Below are 24,788 nucleotides of genomic sequence, written 5' to 3'. Positions count from 1 at the left end.
TTTTACCTTCTTAGATGGTTGGTGTTTTCATCAGTGAAGGCAGATGATGAACCTATGGAAATGAATATTTCAAGATAACTATTTAAATTTCATACAGTCAAATCAGCTTCAGGAATTTCCTTGACTCCAGGGAAAGAAAATTACTGCTCAGCTGGGGTGGAAGAATAGCAACATGAGAAGTGAAAGAACTCTCTTTTTACCTTGAACAGGTCTTTCTTTCATGTGTGCAGACTGAACATCTGTAGCGTTTAAGGATCTTTTGGAAAAAGTAAATGTAATGGATAGCCAAGAGGCATTTCCCCAATTTTTCCTTATTGGTCAAACAACAGATGTACTTTTTCTTCAGTGAATCACTCATCATAACAAATATTTCCTTTTAGATACTGTACTAGAGCATTTCCCCAACCAGCTGACAGAAACAGCAGAGTTCATGTGCCTGGCAGACACGGCGGGATACATCGACATTAGCTACCCACCACTCATGAGGCCAGAGAGGAAAGTGGATGTTGTCCTGCACTTAAACTATTCCTCTGGATCACAGACCTTGGTGTGAAAAACACTCTCTTTTCTTTGATAAACAATTGCTGCCTTCTAGCCCTCCTTAACTCCTAAAGATTCAGAATAATTTATGTAGAATAAACTGATTCGGGGAGAAAAAGATCTTTGCTCTACATCTCCCTGTGCAGATGCTTAGGTCTTGCAAGTGATGCTTCTCAGGTAAAATCCCCTGAGAACAGAAGCAACATCAGATTTCCAAATATTTTATTTGAATGAACCCTCTAATAGTTAAATGCTATTTCCTAGACCTGTGTGCTCCTGTGATCTCCATTTTGCTATGTAGATTTCACTCACATGGATTGTTTATCTGGTTCTAGTCACTACCACTGATGAACTCATTATGGTTGTGTTGTGATGTTCATATAAAGTTACCCACATGCAGTATAATTAGAAATATTTTGTCCAGTTGTTTTTAGAACAGTAACTGGATTTTTTTGTTGCTGTTCAAAATTGTGGAAAAGAATTGTCCTTAGACAACATTTTCTTTTTCAAATACCATCTAATAACCTGGTCTATAATTCCTGTTACTAGATGTGGATAAGACAGAAATTCTTGAGGAATAAAATTTTCATACATCCCAACCAGACTCAGGAAGCAAAATCCTACTTTCAAAAATTGCTAACACACCTACAATATTAATGTTTTAGTTTAGATGCTATTTGCTCCCAGATCACTGTTTGCTTACATCATGCTTCAGAACCATCCTAAGGCATCTATGACAGAAGCTTTTAAATACTTTACGCCAAAAAAAAAAAAAAAAAAAAAAAAGTGATTTTGCATTTAAAAACTGTAGTACCTCAGATTCTTGCCCATTCTACTTGTTTTGGGATCTTCTCCAGAAGAGGCATCTTTCTATATCCTAAGCTGCTAGGCCACCCTTCCCATAGTCATGGACATTTTACCTATCCTGTAGAGATAAAGGCTTTTGAGGAGAAGGTAGAACACCAATCAGGAGGGCAAGGTGGAGGCTGAGTATTGAATTGCTCTGTTAGTAGTGCTTAAGAGTACTGTCATGTAAGAGACAAGGACAGAAAAAATATTGACAGCCAACCCTGCTCCCAAATCTTTGTGAAGGTCTTTTGATGGACACATTAGGAAAAGTGGTAGAGTGTGGCAGAACTTCTGACCTTTTCTTCTTTTCTGTCTGAATTCAGCCTTTGGAAGAAGCCTCCAAATACTTCCAAAAGCAGGGAATCCCATTTCCCAAAATCCAAATGAGTGAAGAAGAGAAGAAAAATCTAAAGGAGTGCTACGTCTTTGAAGATACAGAGACCCCAGAGGCACCGACTGTGGTGTTTTTCCCACTGGTGAATGACTCCTTCAGAAAATACAAAGAGCCTGGTAAGCCATGGGATGGCTCTCCCACCATTCCCTTTGGCTGTGGAATGGGAGACATGGGGCAGCATGGTCTCCTCCTCCCCTGCAGTGCCTCCCATGGGAGGGAAATGCAAATTCCAAGGGAGCGAGGAGTAACGTTGTGCCCCACTGGAGAGCAGGAGGTGGAACCATATCTCTGCCCCACTGATGATGTTTCTTTGTTTGTCAGGTGTGGAGCGCAGCCCTGCTGAGATGGCTCAGGGCAACGTGGATGTTTCTACCATTTTTTCCCCCTACTGCTTAAACAGCTTTACCTACACAGGGGAGGAGTTTGACAAGCTGATAGAACTGACCAGCTACAACATTCAGAACAACCAACATCTGATCCTTCAGGCTTTGAATTCAGCCATACAGCAGAAACGACAGCACAAAAAATAAACACTTGCCTGAGTTTCAAAAAGATATCTGCATGATTTTGGGTTTTTTATTCTTCTCTGGAGAAGAATCAAGAGCTGTCTTCAAATGAGCATAGTAGACTTTGGAAAGTAAAGACTTGTCTCAGGCTGTGGTTCCTCTCTACCACATGGTGATCTTAGATTAACCAGACAAACAAAATAATGATTAGACTCGTGCTTTATTTATGTTGGATTTCACTGCTGGTGAACTTTTTTTCATGCATATATGTGTATATATATGCAGTAAATTGAAGGTCAGAAAACACTGGATTTATTGAAAAAGTTTTTGAAATGCATGAATCTGGGACAGCAGCACAAATTCGTTCAAAATTTATTATACTAATAGAAATTGTATGTGAAGTGAAGACAAATGAGCTACGGATATTTAATTTATTCCAAATCTAGCACAACAGAAAAATGCATGATAAATGTGGACAATTTCAAAGAACATGAAAACTGTATTTTCCTATAATGTCAGCTAGAATTTTTGCTAGAAATAAGATGCCAAGCTAAACATAATAGATAATCTGGGACTTCACGTGAAAAAGACACATTTTCTATACTTTTGAATTTAAAAGTTTCATTACACCAGCAGAACCTTGCTTTTTAAAATCTCTTGGAAAGTACTGTTTCAAGCCATAATGTGAGTTAGGATCAGCTCTTCCAGTGCAGGTATAACTATCTAATCCATGGCTCTTTTCACTGACTTTTCATGGTATTTAGATGATACAGCTTGTATCCACATCCTGTTAATTTCAGCAGTTTTCACAGTATTTCTTGCTATTATAAAATGGGATGCTGTGAGAATTAAAACATCAAAAACTGAGAGACAGGTTTTGTGGTCAGAATGCAAGCTAAGTACTTTACACTGATATCCATGGGTAATTCATGGGTAATCACACGACTTTGTCAGTCCCTGCCTGTCTAAAAGCAACTACTATAAATTGCACAAGGTAATTTGTTGAAACTGCTTATTTTTCAGATGAAGACCAAAATAATTGCTTTAGGAAGAATTTTAATAAGACAAGTACAATGTAAACCTTTTTCATTACAACAAAGATACCAATCTAAAATAAAAAGATATAATGCTTCAGTCAGTATTGGTTGCCCTTAATTATTTAAAATTTAAATAAAATGCAGCAGCTTGTCTGTGCTGAAGTAATATGTAGTGGCAAACACAGAGCTATGAATAATGTATCATAGCAAAAATAGAAAATAATTTTTAATTCAAAATTAAATACAAACTTATAAAAGGCTGAAAAATTATCTTCCTTCTTGCTATCATGATCAGTCTCTCTCTTCCTTCAATCATTCCTTTATGCCTTGCCTTCCTCTTATCTTTTGCTGTCTTTAGTCTCCCATGCTCACCTCTGATGACCTCAGCCCCCTTAGGGGTGCTGTGTCCTTACCCCAGCTGCTTTTCCAGGCCCTCACACCTTCATTCAATTGCAGCTGGGTTCAAACCTCCGGTGTGCTGAAATGGCTGTTTACTTGTTGGTGCTCATCAAGGGCTCCCCTCTTTGTGATCTCTGTTGCTGAGTCACCTGGTCCCTCTCGGCATTGCCTCTCCTCTGCCCCAGCTCCACTTCCCTCCCAAGCTCCCCTGGTTATCATTATGACAAGCCCATTTGGTGTGACACATGTGTTTGCTACTTCTCCCAACTGCTCATCTTACAGCTGAGGTTTCAAGCACTTTCAAGAGCTGCAAATGGAGTTCCTACCCCTGCCACCCAAGTCTTTGATGGCACCAAATTTCAAGAAGCCTGCTTCTCTCTTCCCCTTCCTGCCTTTAACTATAACCCTTTGCTTCCCCTAATGTTTTCTTGTTTGCTGGTTTAAAAGTGTTTACTGAGAGTAAACCCCATTTACTCTCAGTGTGCCACTGAGGTGTTCTCTGCTGCACCTGCCAGGGTGTTTGCTCCACCTCCCAGGAGAACACCTGCAGAAGATCCTTGTCATTTGTCCTTGCCAGCCAGCAGGGAAGTTTTGTGTGGCTTTGTCTGCTGGCATTGTTTTGTTCTGGTTCAGCATTTAATGGGGTATGTTTCCTATGCTCTGACTCTGGGCTGTACTGAAGCATTACAGGAATGCAGGTAACAGCTGCAGATGTGGGCATTTAAAACGCTTTTTGGTTTTACAGGTTGGGAGTGTCCCTTTTTACAGGAAAGAGGAGTGACTTCATGGAATTATCCCTTTGAGGTAGAGGGGAGAGAAGCACTGCAAAAATCTAGGCTCATGCTGTGTCATGGTGTTAATACCAGCAAGCAGTTAACTTGATTTTTCCTAAATCTTTTAAGAGATAGAGCTCTTGGTTCATGTGGTAGTAGGAGCTACAAACAATAACATGATGACCTCCTTAGTTTTAATTAATATGTTTTGAATCTTTTCTGTGTCTGTCTTTTCATTCTTACCTATTCATTATCTATAGTAAGTGAAGGGATTAGCATGCAATTGCAGCTGTGCCCCAGCCCTTTTGATTATCACAAAGGTGCATGAAGAACTGGGCAGCTCAGTGAGGTGACTCAGACCACAGGAACCTAAGGAAAGCAGCAATGGGATTCTTCAACTCCTCACAAGGCAGGTGAGAACTTGGGCAGTCCTACTGGATCAGTCCCACTGAAAAAATAGGAGCTAATGGGATGGTTGGCAGCAGCATTTTGTGCTGTTCTGTAGTGCAAGGAGTGATCAAACAAGAGACTATTGCAAACATTCTGAGTGAAGTGAACTAGTCATTCATGAGACTACAGGTTGTACCACGTGAGTGATGGGAAATGTGTTTGCCACAGCAGATATAGGAGAATGTGGGTGGTAGAGCAGGACTCCCGTTTTAGAAACCCTGTGCCAAAACCTGCTCACAGGTAAAGCTCTGCTGTGTATGTGCAATATCCCACTGTCTTACTAGAGTGATAACACTGCAGAGGAGCCCATCAGGACCTTATTTCCTCATGCCCTGGTGATGGTGTGCTGGTCAGCAGTTACAATGGCTGAGAGTTCTGTGTCATTCATGCTATTGAAGCTTTGTCCCTTTGAATTCCTCCTGGAAATCTCTCCCTTGTAGGGTGCCCACTGAAGCCCAGCTCCTTCAGTCTTCACTTCTCCAGCACTCCTCCCACACCTCCAGCTCATGATATCAAAACTCTGTGATGTGACATCTTGTCCTGTCTTGGGTTTTTTTCTCCTAAAGTCCTGAGGTCTTTGCACTCCCTCCAACCCACTATTGTTCATCTCCTTTTCTCCATGCAGCTGAAATTCTCATCCAGATGTCACAGCCTGACCTCAGCTGCCCTAGTGCTTGTATTATTCATGCTTCCAAATACGACCAAACCTCCATCATTCAAACCTGAAGCTTCTGGAGAAACAATTACTGTACAGAGGAGATATAAGACAAAGGGGAAAGATCAAGAATAATTAAGTAAGATTAAGATGGTAAAAAAACGTGAGGAGGGAGAAAGGATAGAAGAAAAACCAAATTATAATAACTGAGAAAAAGTGAAAAAATGACGTTTTAGCTATGAGGTATTGACATGGAAAAAGAAAGAAAATAGATACTATGCAATCCAAAAAGTCAATAAGAAAGAAAATATGGCAGGGAATGGAAAGAGGAAAAGAAAGAGAAAATCAGGAACTAGAAGGTGATAGACACAAGCATTTAAAACAGAGATAAAGGTATGTCACTCTTCTATTTTTTTCAGAGCAGTCTCAATAGGCTGGTCCTTTAAAAAAAGCAACTAAAAATTTCTAATCTAGAAAATTTCATGGCACCTCATCTTACTGCTGAGGTTCTGACCATGGTTCTGACCATCTGGGCTTACCTGATATGCACACCATTAGTACTTCCTAGCCCCCAGCTCTCTCTTCTTTTTCTCTGCCCTTAAACACTGGGAAAAGATGGTTCCTTGGCCCCTAACAGTCTAACTTTTCCTGCCAACTACTGCTTATTGCAGCCTTCTCTCTCCCAGCTGATAATCTGTTTATTAGTTCGCTCCCTTCCCATTTCTTTTCTTCTGCTGAGGAAATGGAGCATCCTTAGAGACTGATAACCATCAGATAAGGAGCTGCAAGTTTCTACATCTATTAATATGTACTTTTAAATCTTGAGCAAGTTGCTTCTTCAATTTTGCAATTTCTGCTATTCAGCTGGATGACAGCCAGTTTTTAAAGCAACTCATGCTCCAAATTCCTCCTTGAGCTACATTTCTCTTAGCTTAATATCTACTTTGTAAATATAGACTATAACTTGGTTTTGACATTTAACAGATTATATGATAGCCTAGAATTTGTTGAAAATTAAATGTTTTGGTTGCACATACAGAAAATAATTCAGAAAATCCTTCACAGAAGTTTAACAAACACCTTTTCTAGTCACTCATGATCTCCCATCCATGATCTCTGCTGGTGCAGGAGCTGATGGCCGGTAACCCACTGCTGGGTTTGGGCACAGGGAGGAAGAACTGTGCTGGTCATATTGCACTTGTGCTGGTTTTCAGCTCATGGGGATATGATGAACTTGCTTGTAGCCTGCAGAAATGTGGAGAATGGACAGTGATTCAAAACCTTTGGGAACTGCTCTTATAGAACTGAAGTATTGGGAAACTTTTTCCAAGTACAGAAAAACATCCCAAAGTGAGAGAATTCCAGGCACAGAGACTTTCTCACTTTACAGGTAACCACTGAGGACTGTGCATTTGTAACATACATAAAATCCGAGATAGATAAAATAGAGTATAAGTTTACACTTCAATTAGGCACCTCAAAGACTGGTGTGGTAAGTTTTGGGCTTTATCCAGTGCATCAGTAACTGTAACATGAAAGAAAAGCATACAGGTGTTTAACTGTGAATGCAATGATGTACAAAGTCATTCACTGGGAAAGGAATACCTCTCAGTATCAGTGGTTTGTTCTACATACATGCTAGATGCATACAAATGCTGATGCATCTCAACAGTGGATACAAGGTGCCACATTTTTCTCAGTTATGAGCTTAACAAGAATACATTCTAGCACTTTTAAACTTTTTAGTTTAAAATTTATTTCCCAGAAGACTCATCTTTAGCTATTGCAGGGGTAAGATAACAAACAGCAGTAATGTCCCTGTCTCCCGTGAGTTTTCTCTTCTGCTCCAAATCTCCTTCCTTCCCTAACTGCACAAGTGATGGCCTAAGACACCACTCCTCTCCTGCAGGAAGAGCATGTAGCTGAGCCAGAACTCCCATCTGACCCTGCTCTCCAGTGCTGGTTTTTTTGGTATAGAAGTATTTGTATGTCTGAGAGTAGTGAGGTGGTCACAGCCAGTCCTGGTTGTGCTTCTACCTTGTTAGAATAATCTCAGGCTCCTTTTGCCTGGCCTGCACGAGGCAAGGCAAGCATGTATTGTTGCAAGGCATTTAGGAGGACACTGGCTGTCTGTGGTTTTGGTCGAGTCCAATTGGATGCATTTCTCCACAGCTTGTCTCTGCAGTCAGATGTAATACAGGTTCCTTTGCCAAGTGAGTGATGCTTCTGCAAAGTGCCTTGCAGCGTGAGTAAGAAACCAAAGCAGTGGAGGAAGTGCAAGGTTCTGCTGGTTTTGGCACATTGTATGATAAACAGATAAGACTGTGATATCACTATGCTAAAGGAGGAGTGTGCAATTTGCTGCCAGGGCAACTACATTTAGATCCTGGAAACAGGTGGGTTATTTTCCTTCATCTGTCCTTAAATTACTGAAATATGCAATGTAAAGACATGAAATATTTCCACTTGGAGCATCTGCTTTTCATTCTCCAAATTGAAAACCATCCAGCTTTGTATGTTCAGATTTTAAATGAGATGGCACTAGTTCAGTTGCTAATGAGAACCTTGCAGTTTTCTTTCTTTCTGTTGCTCCCCGTGGAGTGACTCAGATGGGAGCAGAGTACCTTGATTTAGCTGAAGGCCGTCCAGATCATTATAGATAGCCAAGTGTGCCTGTGATGGGGAATTCACTCTGCACACATGGAAGTCTGTACATAGAATCCATCTTTCATCTCCACAGGCTTCCTTGAGGACAGAGAATCTCAGCTTTCTTAAGGTTCACCAACTTTAGAGGGATTTCTATCACTTATGCTCAGTTATGCTAATGGTTGTCTGAACTAACCGGCCTTGTGAAAGTTGTTTTGCTCTAATGAGAAGTATCTTGGTATTTTTAGTATCCCATGGCAGGTTTTCCAAGGTCAACCAGGTCTTCTTTTCTGACTAGATTTAAAGAAAAAAACCCAAAAACAAAACCAAACAAAAACCCAAAACAAGAACAACAAAAACCCCAAACCAAACAAAACCAAAACCAACAAACATCCCCCCCTCTTCCCCCCTCTGAATGACTGTTCTCTAAATTAAGCTGCAAAAGGAGTTCTCCAGGATGCAGCTCCGAGTGTCTGTGGCCTGAGGCCAAAAGATGCTCTTGTACTTCCAGTGTGGGCAGAGCTACTTTTCATGCTGGGAATGCAGATGCTATGACAAAGCCTACTGTTACTGGAGCTTCTAGTTTGTTATTCATTTGTTTTTCTGTGTTGAAGATGGTAATTTCCATTGGGTAAGCCTGGAGATGTTCAGCTGCTCTTTTGTTCATGTTCTTCGGTTGAACAAATCTCTGTAAAATAAAAGTGAAAAAACTTAACCACCGGATGCTGTATTCCATTCATCTTGGGATGAGTTTCCCACAGTTGTCATTTAAAGTGCAACTGCCTTTCTCTAGAAAATGTATAAAAGCATAACCCTTACCTGCTTTGCACAGCTCTTACATATTTCCTTGTGCCTTTTTTGCAATATTTAAGGTACTGCTGGGTGCAGCAGTGGTCCTGGGTCATGCCTGGAGCCACAGGCATTGACTTCAAGACCTCTGCTACCCCCTGGAAGTGTCCTTCTCCCCTGCTGGCCATTCACACCCCAGTGCTGCTGCTCCAGCCTGCCAATCACCTCCTCTACTTACAGCTCACCCCTGCAGAATGAAGCCCCAGCCCTGCACCCACACCACGGTCTCTCTCCCCTGGGAAGCGGGAACGGGAGCAGCCCAGGAGGAGCTGGGAGCTGCATGCCCATGCAGGGATCTGGGGATGGCCATCTCCAGGCCCTGCCCCTCAGCAGGCACTGAGCTCAGGTCCCCCTGCCTGCGGGGACACATCATCCAAAGTGCACAGGGCTGTGCCAGCAGGCAGGGAGTCCCTGCAGTTACTCAGAGGCACAGGCCTTTTCCAGGGACCAGTTCCCCCCTACAGGAGCTGTCCCTGCTCAGGGCAGGGGACAAGTGGGTTTGAAGGAGCAGGTCTCAGTGCCAGCACCTTTCACACACAGAAAAGGGTGCAGCAGTGCAGGACCCGTGGGGCAGGCACAGTTCCCAGCCAGAGGAAGGTCCCACATTCCTTGTGGCTGGGGTGCTTGTGCTGCAAGGTCCTTCCCTGGAGCGCTCTACTCTTGGAGCTGTGCTGCCTTGCAGTGGGAGGGGAGCCCTTGACTTAGAGAGATGAGATGGGTGGGGCCTGGGGTAATTTTATAAAATAACACCTCATTGACTCCCACAGGAGTACATCCTGCAAACATGTCTTGGGAAGTGCTGCCAGTGGAGGTACCAGGAGCAGATACTGAAAACATGTCTCTAGAACCACTGCCCACAGAGGTGCCAGGAGTAAATCCTGAAAACATGTCTCTAGAGCCGCTGCCCACGGAGGTGCCAGGAGTAGAGCCTGAAAATATATCTCTGGAATTGCTGCCCGTGGAGGTGCCAGGAGTAGATCCTGAAAACATGTCTAAAGGGTCCCTGCCCATGGAGGAGCCAGGACTGTATCCTGACAACATGTCTAAAGGATTCTTGACCATGGAGGAGCCAGGACTGTATCCTGAAAACATGTCTAAAGGATTCTTGACCATGGAGGAGCCAGGACTATATCCTGAAAACACATTTAAAGGCTTCCAGCCCCTGGAGGAGCCAGGACTATATCCTGAAAACATGTCTAAAGGATTCCTGCCCATGGAGGAGCCAGAAGTATATTCTGCAAATATGTCTCAAGAATTGCAGCCCATGGAGTTGCCAGAAGAACTCTTTTACATGAAAGGGAAGACCATGATACCATCAAATGCACTAGGGGTAAGAAAACAACTTTAAAGTTTCACTTAACGTCCTCTGCATTTGATAGAGAACAAAATCCTGCTTTGTGAGTGTGTTTGTATTCAAGCTAGTGTGCAAATTTGCTGTCTGAGGGGACTATACAGCAGTTCCTCTGCCTGAAGGAGTTTAAAGAGAAATTTTCTCTTCAAGGCTGTCAGTGGAAAAACTCCTTCTGAATCCACTGGAGCCAAAGATCTCATCTTTCTAGACAAAATGAGAGAAGTCAGAGTAGTATAGGGACAGAAACAGATAAGAAAGGGGGAAAAAATGAACACGGGGAGAAACTTTCTTCAGGGGACTGAATTGTCAGCTTTTTTCTTCTGTGATTAAATGCTACTTTTATTAAAAATTTCTTATTTTTGTATAAATATAAAGATTTTGACATGCCTAATAATGTGTCAAACCCATACCTTTTGTTTTGAAAATGGGATAAGGACAGGATAGTGACCAGGAATAGAGAATTGAATTTCAGTTGCACATTCCCTTTTTTGTTCTGAATTCTTTCATTTTGTTTTGCATTCTCTGTGTTGTTTCAGGATTTGCATTTAGTTTTAAATGTAGTACATTATGCATTGTTCTATGGGCTCCCTGACTGGATGAAGGCACATCACTTCAGGATGAGCTTTGGACATAGAGGCAGAATGTCTTCAACATTTTTTGTAGAAAGTGTCTTTTAATGGTGCTGTATGAAGTGCTTCAAAAGGGGGCACCCTACACTCTAGAAGCATTTTGGAACTTCTCTTTCCTGAAAAAGACTGAAACATTAGATTTAAAATATTGCAAATGCAGTGTTTCACATTCTGCATTCAAAATCACAGAAGGTATTCTGGGGTATTTTAAACTGAGGTTTAATATTGGTAAGAGCAGGCTGCCAAAAGATCACATTCAAAACAAAAAGCAAAACCTTTTTTACTGGATAGAGATACCTTCTAGGTACCTTACAGCTGTGATGCTCTGCCTTCATTTTCTCATTGAAAGGGCACCCCTGGCATGGATGTTGTGCCAGTGTGCACCAACCCATGCGGTGGTTGGTTCATAATCTGAGTGCGGTAACACAGCTGGGTGTAACCAACAGCCCTTCTAATCGAGGTTTCATCATAAATTGCTGCAAGTAGAAATTAATTATCTATCCTGATAATGCTGCTGCTGTTGTTTTAACATTATCATTTATTGTTTCTTTCTTCCTTTCTTCAGGATGGAAACTCAGGCCTTGGTTCCTTGGGAGATGGTGAATGGCAGAGAAGGAAAGAGGACGGTACTGGGACAGACCAAGGTGATTTCAAGGTATTAAGAACAAGAGGATTTAGAACCAAAGAGTTCTAAGGGCTTTGTTTTTCCAAAAGGGGAGAAAGCTCAGTGGATAAAATGATGGCAGCAGCTTGAATGTTACAAGGGAAATGCCCCTAAATTTATTGCTTGAATCATTTTATTCTTCTTATGTTTATAATTTTCAGAGAACATAGAATGGTTTGGGTTGGAAAGCACCTTCAAAGGTCACCTTGTACAAAATTCCTGCAATGAGCAGAGACACCTTCAAGTGGACCAAGTTGCTCAGTTTCCATAATTGCTTGTTTTATTCTCTCTTAAATTTTCTTTGGAACAGGCTTAATATTTAGCATTTTAATGTCTCACTTACTTGTACAAGAAATCCACTGGTGAGCTTTCTCTCCCACAATACTTTTTGTAACTGAAAGGGCCAAAAGTAACAGTGAGACATTGCAGCTCTGCTGCAATGGCTTTGGTAGCATGATCTCCATCCTTGCAATTTATGAGGGAGTCCTGGATTATTGAACCCTGATCCTCCATGACTTCTGTGCTCCATCGGGAAAGAAACTGTAGTGGGATCCTGTAAAAGGAGTGATGCTTGAGTGTGCTAGGGCTATTTCTGGGGCATGAGTGCCAGTCAAAGTTGGTTTTTTTTTTTTTTGTTAGAAATTACTGGTTTCAATGGGAGTTTTCATTCTGCTACTGTGTGGTGAGTCTGGGCATTATTTCCTATCTGTCAATGGAGAAGTTTGAATGATTCATGTAGCAATTTTGTCCCATGAAGTGTTTGCTTCTGAGGCAGATAATTTTGTGGAAATTTGTGCTATAATCCATGCAGGCAAGTTCTATTAAGGCAAAATGAAGCTGAAAAGGAGCTTTGTCTGAAACCTGTGAACAGGCAGACAGGTGAGCTTTGTGATAAGCTGTGTAGTTCTGCTGCAGTTTGGATGCTCACAAATTTAAACAAATTCTTATTCATATGCACAGTATTTTTAGGTTTTTGACATGCACTCTTCAAAATTTAGCTATTGTGTTTTCCCAGTATTAGGATTATTACTAAAAAAATAGTGGTGTTAAGATTATACTGTATTTTCACAGAATATATTATATGATAAGTCTAGGGTCTTTGTGGCATTTCATCTTGCAAATATTTAAGTTGCAATGTCTGGGTATTATTATCTCAAACCTGGGAAGATACTAATATTCTGGACCATGTCTAGGATGAAGAATTCTGTAGACAGTAAAAACAGGTGGAAAAAATTATTGATCAGTTTTTGGTATAATATCTGTTCCTTACAAGGGGTCAGGAAAATGACAGAAAGACAAAAGATTTGAGCTCCTGGGTTATAATTACTTAGGATAATTATTCATATGACAAGTAACTTCTTGTCTCCATTTCTTAATCCCACAGAGCGATGTGTTTGTTTTTCCATTGTGTGCTCAGGATACAGACTTAGATTAAAGACATTTAAAGGGACAGATGTGACAGTAGCAGACCAAAAGAATTATCTGATATATCCATAACATTCTTCTAGACCACTATATTGGTCCTGTCTCACACTGAAGGATTACTTTTTACATTATAAAACTACAAAATTCATGACAATGCGTTGGTGATGGCTGGAGTTGTTTTTGCATGTGGTTACAGAGGCACTGTTTTTGTCTGTTCTCAGAATTCCACACTCCAGCCAATACACTTGCATGATCATTATTTGGCTACACCAACAGTCATTCTTTCATGTAAAGGATGCATTTATATTTTTCTTTCCTCCTAATTTTTTCTCAAATAATAATTTTTTCAGCACTGAAACTACCAGAAGACTTAAATATGAGGGTCTCTGCCTGCTCAGAGGGATTGTCTGTTAGAAACCTCTGACAGCATTTGCCAGCCACTCCATGTGTCTTTACACCAATGTGCTGATTTTTATCTGCATTAAGAAATCTGTATTATTTGGGCCTTGCCTGGTACTTAGGCCCATGCTAAAGTAACAGGCAGAGGCAGCTCTGGTATTTCAGACATCAGTGTTTGTACCAAAATATTTGAGGATTGCAGCAGGTCTCATGTAATAATGTGTGTGAGGGAAGGGGAGGGGAACAATTGGATGCATAGTTTTAAATTCACCCTGAGCCATGTTTTAATAAGGCTAAGATGCATCATATCTCAGGTCAAGCCACACCTCATTTCCCTGCCAGAGATGGGCTCCTTGCTCTTAGAGGGCTGTGCAGCTGGGACAGCTGCAGCCCTTAAACAGAAGAGGGACAGGTTAGCTCTCACCCTTGTGCAAAGCAGGAGCTCTGGCTCCGGCTGGGTTTTGGAAGTTGGAAGCAGCTCTGGAGATCATGGGAAGGGTGGGGAGCTGCCACACTGCAGAGCAAGATGTGACATCTGCTTCTGGTGCAGGTTGGGCTCGGTAATGTGAGCAGGAGCTGAGACAGGCAGGAGGGCTGGGACCAGGCTCCTTGGCATGGACTCCTGGACTGCCACAGGAGCAGCTGTCAGGAGCAGCTCCAGCCCCAGGCTCAGCATCCACTGGAAAGGCAGGAGTCTGCTCCTGAGCCACCCCAGCCCCACAGTGCTTGCAGCAGCATGGCTCCAGCAGCAGCTCTGCTCAGCTGCAGAAGCTGGTCTGAGCCCAGGTGCCTCCTCTGCCACCCCAAGTGTTGTTGGTATGGGGTTGCCTAAAATACAGGCTGCTGAAATTACATGTTCCAGCACACCTCCCACTTCAAAAATGAACCTCAGGAATCAAATGGGGCCACTTCCCATCAGCTCAAAACTTTGCAATATGGTTTGTCTAATCCATATTTGACAACATGCAAAAGTGCAAAACATCTGTACCTGAGACGGCCCTATGAAAGCCCTTGAGAATGGGTAGTCAGAAAGAGAGATTTTCAGAGTATGGTGCATGTCCTGTGGTAATGTCTACCTTAGGATGAGAATCCAGAAATGTTCAACAGCTGTTAGACATAAACACTAATTTTACAGCTATCTGGAATCAGGTGTAGAATCTCAACCCTCAGATGGTTCATGCTCAGCCTAGGTTCTTTCTGTCATATTTGTTCTACTTAGGGCAGAGGACTATAAAAAGGCACGGGGTTTTTTTATGGATGGACTCTCTTATTGCTCTGGATACAGTTTTACATATGGAAATAGTTTTGAACATTCAGTTGAACAGTTGAAGTTTTCAAACAGACCTGTTTTCCAAATCTGAAGGAGCCTGTCTGATTGTTAAACATCTGCAAACATTAAAGGTTACATTAACAGGGCTATGCAACTAGCCTGAGTTATCAATCAAATAAAACATCTCTGCAGATTTATATAATAAGGAACAGAAATAATAAATAATACTTTTATTTATTAAATATAATTATAAATCTCTGCATTTATGGGATCACTGTGCAGTGAGAGTATCCATCTTGTGTTGATCAGTATTTGAAGCTTTTGTTTTTGGAAATGTCTTTCAAGCACAGTATAGTGTGAGTAGTCTCATTCCTCCAAAGTTTTCTGAGTACCATGATTGATAGATGAATGAGGAAGCAATCATCTGAAGGATACAATTCTTATGGCCTTGCACATACCTGTCATGCTCCTGTGGATGTGGAAAAATTTTCCCTGCTGGAACCAGGGCTCCTGTGGCTGTATGCCTGAAAGGGGTTTTTCCATCTGGGTGTTGGCATTTTAAATTCATTGGTATCCAACCAAGACTTCTGCTGCTCCTGGTGGAAAGGTGGTCTGATCAGAAGAAGAAATGTTACTAATAAAACCCATGAAACACACAGCTGGTGAAAAGCACTGCTGTGGCAGCAGTGATCGTCAGCATCACCAGCATGCCCATGCACAGCCCCATAGCCTCAGCTGAGGTGCCCTTCCCAGCCTGGAGGAGGTGAAGGAAGGAAGCAATTACAGCATCTTTTCCATCATGGAGCCTGATTTTGTCAAGAATGAGGAAGAACTTCAGAGAGGTGGCCAAGAGCAGCAGGTCCGGGCAGCCTGCCACGGGGGATCCCAGCACATCCCACAGCATCCCACGGCTGTTGCAAGCTGGGGCAGGGATTGGTGAGTGATGTTCACAGCCTGAAGCATCCTGACTACAACTGTAAAAAACTCACACACACACTCTTTAGGAGACCTGACTCTCAGACAGCTCAAGATAGGCTTTCACACACCAGCAGCTCTAGATGCACCATCAGCAGGGAATGATTTGGTCTCTGGCTGCCATCTAGTTAAATTAGCACTTGCAGATGAAGAAAGGAGTGCCCTGCAACATCCTGAGCGTGATTTCATCTCAGCAGAATGCTTCTCTGGGCCAGGAATGCAGGAATACCGTAGACATGGCAAGGAATTGATCTTTGCCAGGAAAGGCTGCTGAGCTAGTAGATGACATAGAAACACATGGAGGAATTATTACTGGGTGATTGCAGGAAAGATGCATGGCTAGAGAGGAAGTTTCTTTTCATGGGCTCTATAGACGACACATGTTTTTTTCAGGTTGGTTTGTAGAAATGGCTTTTTCAGCCATTGTAAAAGTAAGTTGATGGTGCTAGAAGTATTTTTAAATCTTGTCTGATCTTTGCAGGACGGTTTGTGGAATAGTATGCAGTGCAGTTGCACTGGAATAGATAATAGTACCAGCACACTGTTGCACATGGTTTTCTTTGCTTCCTCGTCACAGTTTTGCACCTAGCACGAGACAGATGACCTACTCATGATACCAGGTGGAACACATTCATCATTTCATGTAGAACATCAGCAGCTGAGTATCTGGTTGGAAGATACCTGCTTATTGATAATGATTCCATTTTTTCACACACAAACTGAATGTGAATTTCAGGATCTCTGCATTATTCTTCTGTTAGTTTATAACTGCTTTGGAATAAATACCAACCTAAAAAGAGCAACAATCAAATCTGAGAATGTGTTGACTGCTCCTGAAGATTCAAAAGTAAGTTCTCTTCTCTGGATCAGCGTTGGATGACTTGTCTCTGTTTTGAGAAGGCAGCTACAGTATTCTGCAATCTAATGGAACATCTATGCTAAACCAAGCACCCAACACTAAAAAAGACCTTAAAATGATTCACCCAGCACACATTTGACTGTACTGTTGTGGAATTTTGTGTGACTGGGGTAGTCTACAATAAGTGAAGGGCTGAATGTTCATTCTATTGATATCACAAGCTGGAAAGATGTAGCTGGCAATCATCCATGCTGGCAGAGCCTGTTAGATAAAGAAACCTAAAGGCAGAAGAAAGAAAGCTACTGAGAGATAAGCAAGGGGGTTTTTTTGGTTTGTTTTTTTTTTTTTTTTAAAAAAAAAGGTAAAGAAGTAGAGTCACCATCACCCTCTGGTCTCATGGACTCTTGCCTCATTAAGGACTCCTGCCATTTTAGAGCTCCACAGCCACTTGTGACAGGATGTATTACACAGCTAAACTAGTGGAGTAATTTACAGCAGTGCTTCTTGAGATGGATGCATGCCACACATACCTACATCTGAATATAAGCATGGCTTTAAAGAGGGCTGAAGAGGCACAAATGTTCCAGGAATGCAGACAGCCTGCATCATCAGAGTGCTCATGACAGAGAAATTTCTGTTTTCAAATTCTTACTCCTCAGCTGGGAGAAAGTGGGCATCATTCACATGACACTTACTTATACCAACGTAGTATCTTAGTGCCAAGGATCATACCACGTTGCTCTTTTTTATAGGAACAGCAATAAAATTGGAAGAAGAGACCAGGAAGTCTGTTTTATATTAGATGGAGCTGCTCTTTGGAGAATTCCAGTAAAACTTCATTTCCCTGGGACTTCAGAGAAACTAGCACTGTACAGCCTACTCATGCACTGTCACCTCAGAGTGCTGTACTGCACTCATACTGCATGTTACACACACACGAGCACGAGCTGGGAAACACCAAATTGAAGACAAGCTGACAGGTTGACAATTTGCTGTGGTGGAAACCTCTCCGTATATGGAACCTCATTAAAAAGCAGCAGCCTTTTTTTTTTGGTGAAGATATCATAAGAGGTGTTAAGTAAACAGAATAACAGAACCTCTGTCTTTTGTTTTATACATGCATGACTGCTATTTTCTTTGTCTCTATAACTAGACCCTGGTACATCATATTGTAGTTGTCCCAGCTGCTATTTAAATACATTTCTTTTGTTTAAGATGTTACTGGAATTAATTAAAATAGCAAATCCTCCTGGGAGCAGAAGAACAGGCAAGGCCTGATCCCTGGGTGAATTGTACCCTCCCTGCTGTCTCTGCTACTGCCACCAGCAGGTGCTGGGGCTGTCAGGACTGACGCCTGGCTCCTGCCTTTCCTCAGGTGACTGCCTGGTGGCATCTGCCTCTCCCCTAGTGCCAGCTCAGGTCCTGATTACTGCAGGACCATTACTCTTAAGCCAGTGATTTTTCTTTTGATTTTTTGGGTTTTTTTTCAGCAAGATTTCAGTAAATCCTTTTGTGAATCCTGAGTCTCTGAGAATTGATTTCCGCATGCCAGATAGGGAAAATCTGGCTGACATGTTAGAAAATCATTGTGTGGGATCCAGGAAGAAGGTGATCAGATGGCAGAAACCATCTAATATTCTTTCAAAGAAAAAACCCAACCCAAGTTTTCTCCTATCTAAGAATCACAAATTGCTTTGCAAATAATGAATTCATTGGTTCTCACTCAAGCAGTGCCACTTGTCAGTGGAAGTGTTGCTGGAGCTGATGCAGGAGCTGGCACCACCTTACACAGTCTTTGGAGATAAATGCCTGCTACAATTCCCCCCATGTTTATGCAGAACCTAAGGAACAATGAGTTTCTGCCTTCTAGGGCACATGCTGAGGTGCCTAAGCTCATTCCTGACATGTGAGTGTGGTGATCCACTTTGCTCATTACCCAGCTGAGAAGAAGGGTAAATTAACAGGGTGTAGGACTGTATTAACATGGGCTATACTGCTTCTAAAATCTGAATCAGTGTCTTTGCACGGGGTAGCTCTGAGGACATATCCTTCCACCAGTTGTCTGCAAATTTTGCAGCTTCTGTAAGGATTTTTCTCTTTTGAGAACAATTAAAATAGAAGGTAAATAGATTTTGTTGGTTGAATTTCAGGAAGAAACACTAAAAAAAGAAAAAAGCCATAGATTTCTTGAGACACATATAAGAGGGGTGGAAACATCAATGGTTTTTAAGAATCTGTTAAAAGATTTTAACATAACATGATATGTTAGAGGAAAGAAGAGAGGATTCTAATTGCATATTGGAAAAGTAATTTGTTGTGACGAGAGGCATAATTATGTTTCCATCTATAAATAAGACCCTTTTGCTCTGTTCTCTTGAGGAAAAAAAATTGGTTTAAGCAAGGTTCTTCCAGTTTCTGTCTTAACATTTATTTTGTCTGGTTGTTTATAATGGTTATAGGAAGTCTCTGAAGTGCTATAGAAATAGAAGGATGCTCCTAAATGAGAGGAAACCTGTTTATAAAAATAGCAGTTGTCAAAAAGAATGATTTGTGGGGCTCTGCTGTAACCACTTATGCAGATGGAAATGTTACTAGGAGTGTGAGGAAATAACCATGTGTCACAGCCACAGGAAATGCTGATTTATTTATTGGCTTGGTTAAAATGCCCTTTTGCAGATAGCTCTGAGCCAGAGACAGGTTTATGGAATGAGCCAGCAGGAAATCATGTTCCTCAGAAGAAGGAACTCACATTTATCTTCTAATAATAAATAGGAAGAGGTCCCTGCAGCCACAAAACCTGGAGAGACTTGTTTTATAGAAGATTAAGGCCGAGATTTAAAAGGGACCAAGCAAGTTTAGCACTTTCAGTCTTCACTTCAGATTTTTTTAGAAGAAGGTAGTATGCTTTATTTTTCTCCAAAGGCAACCCATACCTAAGTCTTTGGATCCTAAATCCTCTGGAAACACTTTGCAGCCATTGGCTTGTCTCATAATTGTGATTTATAAAAGCTCACATTACTGTTACTCTTTTCTTGTGCAAATAAAAAAAGTAATAGTTGCAGTAAATCAATGTTTCTGAAGCAGAAAAACACCTCTTAAAAACTGGTACTTTGGGTTTATCCTATGGGAGTCCACAACAACAGATATTCTCCACAGCATTATTTTTTCAATGCTGTGGGACCATATGGGTGGTTACTAGGGGGATTGACTGTAACTCTGACCAGGACTGATGGCATTTTGGCAACTTCATCATGGTGCCCACCAGTGCATTTACTCTGTTCAAGAGACTTACTGCAGTTATGTTGTAGACTAGACTCAGCACTTTCAGAGTGAAAGGTTTTGCAAGCATCTCACAGGCTGTGTAGATTGTCAGGGGTTTATTCCTTTTAGGAATTCAGAGTGTTTTCTGTTCTGATGAGCAATCTGGAACCTCAGAGTAACAAAGCAAAAAGACAGTGAAATATATAAATGTTAAGATATTTTTAACAGCAGAAGCTTCATTCTGCAAAATAGTGAGATAATTGACCCAAGTTTTATTAGTTGTATTTGTTCTTTGTGGCACCCAGTTAGTTTGCACATTTGAAATTTTTCCCATCAAAGGCTTATTCAGACCTGCTTTTTACTGCTCCTCTCTAGGTAGAATCCTCTCCTTGCTACCTGCTGACCGTAAGGATCATCCGCATGAGAAATCTGCAGAGAGTGGATGCCTGTAAGTATCTCCATTCTTAGTGGTAACTCAGGAAACAAGCAAATTATATCTTTTATAATTTTGTAACTACCTTTTCTTAGTGTTTCTGAAATAGCCCAGTGTTTATGTAAACTAATTGTTATAAGCCAGGACTGGTTTCAAGACTTGAATGTGGTTTTGGGAATAAGTGCTTTCTGTCAAAGAAAGGAGAGCTTCTGACAGAGGTAGATGAAAGATTCCATTCCAGGTTTTCAAAAACAAGGGGTAATTCTTCTGATGGGTTGTAGCACCTTGGGAAATGTGGCTGGGAGGAGCAAACCTTTTCTACATCCTCAGTCTTGGTTCTGACGAAGGGGAGTTGAACAGGAAAAAGCTTTTTACAATCATTACGAGCAGGCTAATGAATTATTAATTACCTAGAGGATAGTTTAAAAAACATACTGACCGAGGGCTGGATGCTTGGTCCTTTCTACAGATTCTGCAGCAGACTTGCTGTTGAGCAAGTATGTGAATCACGTGGCAGGAAAGTGGTGGGAAGGGAGTGAGTAGGAAAGGAAAACAGCACTGTTACATAAAAGAACACAGACTGTCCACATGTGTGCTGTGGAGAGGTGTTCCACACAAAACAGACAAGTTAACAGTTTGTTTGTTCGAGTAAATAGAGCTATGTGACTATCTGTGAAAGGATGCTGTTTGAGAGTGAGTTTAGAAGGGAAATTATGTAACCCTCATGAGTCTCTTGATTCTCCTGTTTTGCTGTGAGCAGCAGTGATTGACTCTATCATGTCTTGCACATGAAGAGTCAGGAAAGATTTTCTGAGAGACAAAGATCTGGATTTACCAAGCAGTACCATTCCTGTCTTACATTGTGATTGTCAGATGTTTTTCTGGAAGATGTATCGGAGGACTTCCCTGTGTCACAGCTCTGAGTCAGGCAACAGCTGCATCCTAGGTCACATCACTGAGCTACACGCTCTGCACCTCCCTCCGGGTCCATGGCTGTGGCACATGTGTGGTGAAGCAAGAGCACAAAAAGGTCTCATCAGGGACTCATCTCAGATCTTCTGTGTGTCAGGCAACAAGGCAAATAATGACCTTGTAGAAACAGATTGTGCAAGCAGAACTGAGGCAACATTTTGCATTAAATACACAGCTGACTAGTTTGGCTGCATCTACTCATATAATTAAGGATTGCTTGATTAAGGATTGCTTGATATGCTTTGTATCTCAAAGTACAGTTAAGATATACAGGAATGATGAATCACATCAGCAGAATAAAGTACTTGCCAGCCAAACAGCCATCAGTCATGATCTCAAATGATAAAGCCGAAGTCATATAGTAGTTACAAAAAATCACCTTTAATGCATTTCAAAATCAGTAGTATTACTTCTAGGTTATCCAAGCATATTCAATTACATATTTTTGCAGTTTCAAAATTCTTCAAAGCATTATTGTCTGCATGGAATTGCCCCAGATGAAAAAAAAAAAAAAAACCACTTGAGAAAATAGAGTAACTTAAAACAAGTTTTACATCCAGAGGGACTGAATGGTCTACAGTCCTTAAGAGTGAAAATGAAATTATTGAGGAGGACATGGAAGTTCTCACTACAAAAAGGAAGAGACAAATAAGGTGAATAAGAAAAAAGAGTGGTGGGAAGATAGAATTAAAGCAGATGATATGACTCTAGACAAGTACAGTGAAAATGCTGTCAGAATCTCATTTTTAAAGCCAAACTAAGATATGAAATGTGAAATAGAGCAAGACAGGCAGAAGGCTAGGGCCTACTCAATATTTTCCAAACAAAGTTTCTCAGAGTGTGCTTTTTTTACTCAGTAGGAATATGTTGATTTCTCAAAAAATTTTTTTAGAAAAAACAGTTGACAGAATTAAACTTTGTTGTTTTTGTTTCTGCATTGTATTGTTAAAAAGTTGAAAACCAATAACTGAGGTCTCTATTGACCTATCACAATTCATATATCATTTTTCAAGCAGTTCCGGATTCTTTTCCTTCTCACTTGGACGGAAAAGCAGCAAGGCTTCTTGAACACTTTCAACAGCATAAAATGCAGCCTCCAACCAGTTTGAGAGTCAGTAGCTGTAGGGTGACATGGGGCAAATCTTGGTGGAGAAGGAAAGAAAAGAAGAGATAAAGGTCCTGTTGGAGACAGGCAAGATTTTGCTTTTCCCCGCAGGTCAGTGTACAAGATCCTGTTCCCTGCTCTGCCTGCAGAGTCCTGACCTGCTGCTGAAGGATCTCCTCCATTTACTGCTGCCATCACTTGTCTCTCTCAGAAGTCTCACATCACAGGACATCCATTCTCAAAGCTAGTTACCTTTTGCATTTCATAATAGCTGATCATCTTATTGTTGAGAACTGCATCAGAGAGGTTTTCAAGGTGCCGAAGTACCTTGCATAACCTCCAAGAAGAAAAACAGTAAAAGGCATTTTTGTCTGTAGCTGCTTGAGATGTACCTTAATTTAGGTGCCTGTGAGAAAGGGGATGTAAAATCCTTCACTAACTTTCTCCTGGTGCCTTTTGGAAGAGAGACTTGGTCTCTTCCTGTAGGTAGCAGTTACATTCCAATGTCTAATTCAATGAGCTCCTTCTGGAGGAAGCCTCTGCCATCTCATACAGCAGGTGTAGTTCTGCAACTCCTTGGACAAACCCTCACAAAGAACATCACTGAGGGCAAGGCAGAGATAAAGACCTTTTGCAGTTGTTCTCAAAATGGGGAGGAGGATCCCAACCCCTCTTATCCGACAGCAGCTCAGGGTTAGTGTCATGTGTGTCTGCATGCACACATGAGCCCAGGAAAGCTTGGTGGCTGAGAAACTGAAGTGGCTGACTAGAAGAAAAAATTCTCAGTGTTTTTTTTTTTTTAATACACAATATCAATGTTGTCTGTAACTAACACAAGGAAGAACAGAAGCCACCTCCTCTTCTAGGTCATTTTGTGGTCAGTGCTTTTTCTCTCATAGAAGGGAATCCTGGAAAGTTACATTGCATAGGACTTTTCTATCTTTAAATAACTTGTTCTTGGTTTTGGAACCAGTTGCTGCAGTAACTTCTCCACTGTCCTGCAGCTCTGCTGCCTTTGCCAATTAGCAACTCTTTTGCCTCTCCCCTGCCCAGTAAGCCAGGCTGATTGCTACGTGTCCTTGTGGCTGCCGACTGCGACGTGTGAAAGGTCACGCACTAAAACCGTGAGAAACTCTGACAATCCGGTGTGGAATGAAACCTTCTACTTCAGAATCCAGAGTCAGGTCAAGGTAAGGAGCCAAAGCTGTCTGCTTGAAGCAGCCTGAAGATTTAGTGTATGTACCTCCTGAACCGTGCCCAGGAATTGTTTAAGAGATGGCACACGATAAAGGACTGATCAAAGCATTTAACAGCAGAGATGACAGAGCTCCTGTGTCTGTTCAGTGGGGCTATGTAGGAGGGCCAGAAGGTGAGCTCAGTTTTGAAATTTTAGGAAAACAAGAGACTCTTACAGGTCAGTGCCAGATGGATACGGAATCTGGGAGTGACCCAAGCTATCGTATTAGTATAGCAATGTATTTCATTACAGCAATTAAAATGAACTAGGCAAGAACTAATATGCAGTTCAAGTATGTTTTTCTAAAGGGGGATGATGCCTAATTTCTCAACCTTTCTTCTCAAGCTCATCCTCAGCAATACTTTGTGCCTGGAGCTAATGATGCCCGGCCTGAGAAACTATAACAAATCCTTCTCCCTCTATTTCCAGAATGTGCTGGAGCTCACGGTGTATGATGAGGATTTTGCTACTCCAGATGACCATCTCCTCTGTGCACTCTTTGATACTGCTAAACTTCCACTTGAAAGAACAGTGGTCCTGTACTTCAAGCCTAGCCCAAATGTGAGAACAACTAAGTAACTAAAGCAACTGAGAAACCAGTGGAGAGTTACAGAACAGTTTCAAAATCTTTCTGACCCTGCCATGGATTACTTATCCCAATAATGACTGCATTAATTGCCATTCAAATTATAACCACAAAAATGTGGTTAAAAATCTGAATTTGAGAGTCAGAACTCTTCTTTGCAATGTTTTATAAATTATTAAAGACTGTAGGACTGAAACAGTGCAGTAGGTAGGGGAAGGATCTAATTGCGAGCTACCTCTGAGCAACACCAAGGCCATACAGCTGTTGCAGGGTGAATAATATGAATATTTTTTTCACCATGTCATTTATAACCTGAGTAATTCCCATAATTCATAAACCCCTGCCCCTTTGCTTGTGTCTACTTTCACCCCAAAAGGCAAAGATGAATTTGCCCCTGTGTGTATCCCACTGTGAATGGATGCTGATTCACTCTGTTTCTCAGTTTCCCATCTATAAAATGGGAAAAATAATCTTGATTCCCTTTGAGATCTAAGGATGAGATCAGCAAAACATCTCACATACAA

At 41.4% G+C, this 24,788-nt stretch overlaps 3 protein-coding genes across 6 annotated transcripts in view; 2 read left to right on the top strand and 1 right to left on the bottom strand.

Moving 5' to 3' along the window:
* Window positions 1–3,427, top strand: part of LOC103826650 (cytosolic phospholipase A2 epsilon-like) — a 32,125-nt gene extending 28,698 nt beyond the window's left edge. For all 4 annotated transcript variants that reach the window (XM_009102052.4, XM_050975241.1, XM_018907644.3 and 1 more), the window contains 3 exons: window positions 381–547; window positions 1,713–1,899; window positions 2,105–3,427. In XM_009102052.4, coding sequence (XP_009100300.2) covers window positions 381–547; window positions 1,713–1,899; window positions 2,105–2,313 — 563 coding nt within the window. In that variant the 3' untranslated portion in view covers window positions 2,314–3,427. The remainder of the gene's footprint in view (window positions 1–380; window positions 548–1,712; window positions 1,900–2,104) is intronic.
* MAPKBP1 (mitogen-activated protein kinase binding protein 1) overlaps window positions 1–24,788 on the bottom strand; it is a 529,170-nt gene that overhangs the window by 124,161 nt on the left and 380,221 nt on the right. The gene's annotated exons all lie outside the window — the stretch shown is intronic.
* Window positions 9,863–24,788, top strand: part of LOC103826978 (uncharacterized) — a 52,433-nt gene continuing 37,507 nt past the window's right edge. Inside the window, 5 exon segments of the mRNA XM_050975847.1 lie at window positions 9,863–10,428; window positions 11,644–11,733; window positions 20,307–20,379; window positions 23,495–23,631; window positions 24,108–24,239. Of these exon segments, the coding sequence (XP_050831804.1) occupies window positions 9,883–10,428; window positions 11,644–11,733; window positions 20,307–20,379; window positions 23,495–23,631; window positions 24,108–24,239 (978 nt within the window). The 5' untranslated portion in view covers window positions 9,863–9,882.

The sequence above is a fragment of the Serinus canaria genome, chromosome 5, assembly GCF_022539315.1.
Source record: "Serinus canaria isolate serCan28SL12 chromosome 5, serCan2020, whole genome shotgun sequence".
NCBI classification, from domain to species: Eukaryota; Metazoa; Chordata; class Aves; order Passeriformes; family Fringillidae; genus Serinus; species Serinus canaria.
This window is presented reverse-complemented; position numbering and strand designations above follow the sequence as displayed.